This window comes from Rattus norvegicus, chromosome 8 (genome assembly GCF_036323735.1).
Source record: "Rattus norvegicus strain BN/NHsdMcwi chromosome 8, GRCr8, whole genome shotgun sequence".
Taxonomy (NCBI): domain Eukaryota; kingdom Metazoa; phylum Chordata; class Mammalia; order Rodentia; family Muridae; genus Rattus; species Rattus norvegicus.
Window position 1 is genome coordinate 47,617,585 of NC_086026.1, and position 3,487 is coordinate 47,621,071.

The window sequence follows — 3,487 nt, forward strand, 5'->3', positions numbered from 1 at the left end:
TACTATGAACAAAACAAATTTAGATAACAATGGAAAATGACACTGTGCCTTTTATGCTCAAAGTAGTCTCGTCTTTAGTCTATTAGTAGTACAAGCATCATGACTGGCAACGAACAGATACTAGAAGTAGTATTTGTAACATTTGTAGAATTTTCATGGTCAGTATTGTTTGTAGCACCAACATTACATTTTATGCATCGGATTTAAATGTACTTATATTTGAGAATATTTTTTAAGATTTATTTATTCATTTATTATATATAAGTACACTGTAACTGTCTTCAGATACACTAGAAGAGGGCATTGGATCTCTTTACAGATGGTTGTGAGCCACCATGTGGTTGTTGGGAATTGAAATCAGGACCTCTAGAAGAGCGGTCAGGTGCTCTTAACCACTGAACCATCTCTCCAGCCCCCAAAAAGGTTTTGACTATTTTTTTCTTTTCTTTTCTTTTCTTTTTTTTTCTTTTTTTTTTTTTTTTTGGAGCTGGGGACTGAACCCAGGGCCTTGCGCATGCTAGGCAAGCGCTCTACCACTGAGCCAAATCCCCAACCCAACTAATTGAGAATATTTTAAGGCCATGAGGAGGTAAGGTCCATAGACTTTCATAAACTCAAGTACTGATTTATGTTTGAAATTCCTTTACTTCTTTTATGCGGGGCAACATTTCATTCTTAATTTAACACAGCCATCCAGGAAAGTTCATGATGTGTTTATGCTCTGTAGAGTAACAAGAAGAAGCATAGGTAAAGAAATATCAAATATTTTTTCAAATTATTATATTAGTGATGATATAAAGACAGAGGATTCAAATACAGAACCTGCAAGCATGAGGAAACTATTGTTTTTAAAACTAAATCAGTAATCAAGCAGTAATTAACATTCTTGTCAAAAATGTGGAAATATACAATAAATCAGTGGTAATTTTAGAGGCTGGAAAGTAACTGAGTGGTAAAGTATTTGTGTAATATCTTCAAGGTCCGGGGATCCATCCAAGAGAAACAAACAAAAGTAATTAAGTAACAAGCAAAAACTGATTAAGAGAGAAAATGTATGTGTGTGTTGCTGCTACACTTTTGGATTTTTTTTTTTTTTGAGAAATAATAAGGCCTTGGGATAGAGTTTTGGAACATTAGTGTTAAGACAATGTAATAAGCAGTAATTTCTTTATGAGAAGAAAGTGCTGGAGGATGGCAGTTTAATATGGGCTCAAGAATGAAGGATGTAAAACCCCAAATGAGACATTCAGAGCTGATTAAATTTTCAATCCCTAAGGAAATAAAAATATATCATGGTCCAGCATATAAATGTACTCACTTAATTATCTGCTTATTTAGATGTGATGTGCCTCTAGGAAGAGACTGAGAATATTTCTATTTTACCTATCCCAAAAGAAAAATGAAATGACCCCTGTTTGACTTTTATAGAGCCTCATACAGTGGCTCGTGGGACAAAAGAAATATTGTCTATTTTCCTTCTGACAACAGTGGCTAATATAACTGCATTATAATTGATGAGTGATGAGTCAGAAGTCATCCTAGAATTTTTTTTATAATATCCTTTTCAAAATCAAAGAAACTAACTACTTCAGAGCCCAACTTTCTAGGATAACTGATAATAGTGATGTTTAAGTGGCAACAAGGGTTTTTTTTCTCTTAGCTACTTAGGTAAGTTTTAAAATAAATTTGTGTTAATGCCTTCCATTTTTAAGATACCGATTATCATTAATGTGGAAAAATGACTTACATGATGAATGAGTACTTATTTTACATTTAAGATATAGCTTGTTACAAACTCAGGTATATAATATAAAATTCTTAACTGTGTAATAATGCTGACTTTAGATCCCAGAACCTGTTTATAATGTCCTTCCCAGTTAGCCTTTGTATTCAGCTTTCTCTCCACAGTCCTGTAACAGGGGGAAATGATTGTCATTTCACTTTATCATAGAGTGAGAAATGATTTTACTGATACCAGATTGTTCTTTGCAGACATCCCCTGCTTATACTTCAATTTGTGAGAGAAGATATTATTGGAAGTTCTGTGAGGTTCTCCCAGGTCTCTACAAATTCTTGAGAAAAAAATGGCTCTGGCAAATGGCTCTTCTGTAACTGAATTTATTCTCTTGGGCTTAACAGACCAGCCTGACCTCCAAATGCCACTGTTTCTAATTTTTCTAGTAATGTATTTGATAACGGCATTAGGAAATTTGACTTTGATAATTTTAATTATGTTGAATTCTCACCTTCACACACCCATGTACTTTTTCCTCTTTAACTTATCCTTCATAGACCTTTGCTATTCTTCTCTGATCACACCAAAAATGCTGATGAATTTTGTCCTAGAGAAGAACATTATATCTTACATGGGGTGCATTACCCAGTTCTACTTCTTTGGCTTTTTTGCAATTTCTGAGTGCTATGTGCTGACAGCCATGGCCTATGACCGATTTGTGGCCATTTGCAATCCACTCTTCTATAGTGTTGCCATGTCTCCAAAGAAATGTTTCTATCTTATTTTTGGTTCATATTTCATGGGATTTTCAGGTGCCATAATCCACACTGGTTGTGTAATGAGACTGACTTTCTGTGATGGAAACACCATCAACCATTACTTCTGTGATCTCCTCCCTTTGCTGCAACTCTCCTGCACCAGCATCTATGTCAATGAGATAGAGTTATTCATCGTAACAGGAAAAGACATCATTGTGCCCACTGTGATCATCTTTGCCTCTTATGGCTTTATTCTCTCCAGCATCCTAAAAATAAGGTCCACTTCAGGCAGGTCTAAAGCCTTCAGCACTTGCAGTTCCCACATAATTGCTGTTTCTATGTTCTTTGGCTCAAGTGCATTTATGTATCTCAAACCTTCTTCAGCTGTGTCTATGAATGAGGCAAAGTTCTCTTCCATATTTTACAGCATTGTGGTTCCCATGATGAACCCTCTAATCTACAGCTTGAGAAATAAAGATGTCAAAGTTGCCTTGAAAAAAACGCTGAGCAGAATGTTTTAGTCATAGCCTAATCTCATTACAGATGCAACACAGAGTCTTTGTTTCATGTATTTCTGGTGTCAGCTTTATTTCATTGTGATTTAATAATATGGAAATGGAAAGTAGATATTGACTTAGCATTTTATAGTGATCTATTCTTTTAAATAATTACAATTTCTCCTCATCGTTATACCTTGATAAGAATCACATTGCATATAGATTCTTTTAATTATACTTACAGATTATCAATAATGATTCTAGCATTTAGACTTCATTACAATTGTATATTTGTAGAAGACCAATTATATTTGTTACTTGAAAAAGTTGCTAAATTTCACATTCTCTCTGTTCTCTTTTCTTTGTCCAATCGGTGAGAAAATATCCCTTTGTGATATCTATATTGAATAGACACACGTTGTTCTAAACTGACTTTTAAACACCTGTATGAAACGTGTTTATACTATGTATTAAACATTCATTTGTCATCTGTATGA

General features: G+C 34.2%; 1 protein-coding gene across 1 annotated transcript; it reads left to right on the forward strand.

The window, feature by feature from the left end:
• The first annotated feature begins 2,084 nt into the window (after window positions 1-2,084).
• On the forward strand, window positions 2,085-3,014 carry Or8b50 (olfactory receptor family 8 subfamily B member 50). Its single transcript, NM_001000453.1, has one exon. The coding sequence runs from the start codon at window positions 2,085-2,087 to the stop codon at window positions 3,012-3,014; it is 930 nt and encodes a 309-aa protein (NP_001000453.1).
• Window positions 3,015-3,487: the final 473 nt, after the last annotated feature.

Excerpts from the sequence above, each read along its gene's own strand:
- Or8b50 (NM_001000453.1), top strand. The coding sequence starts at position 2,085 with ATGGCTCTGGCAAATGGCTCTTCTGTAACTGAATTTATTCTCTTGGGC.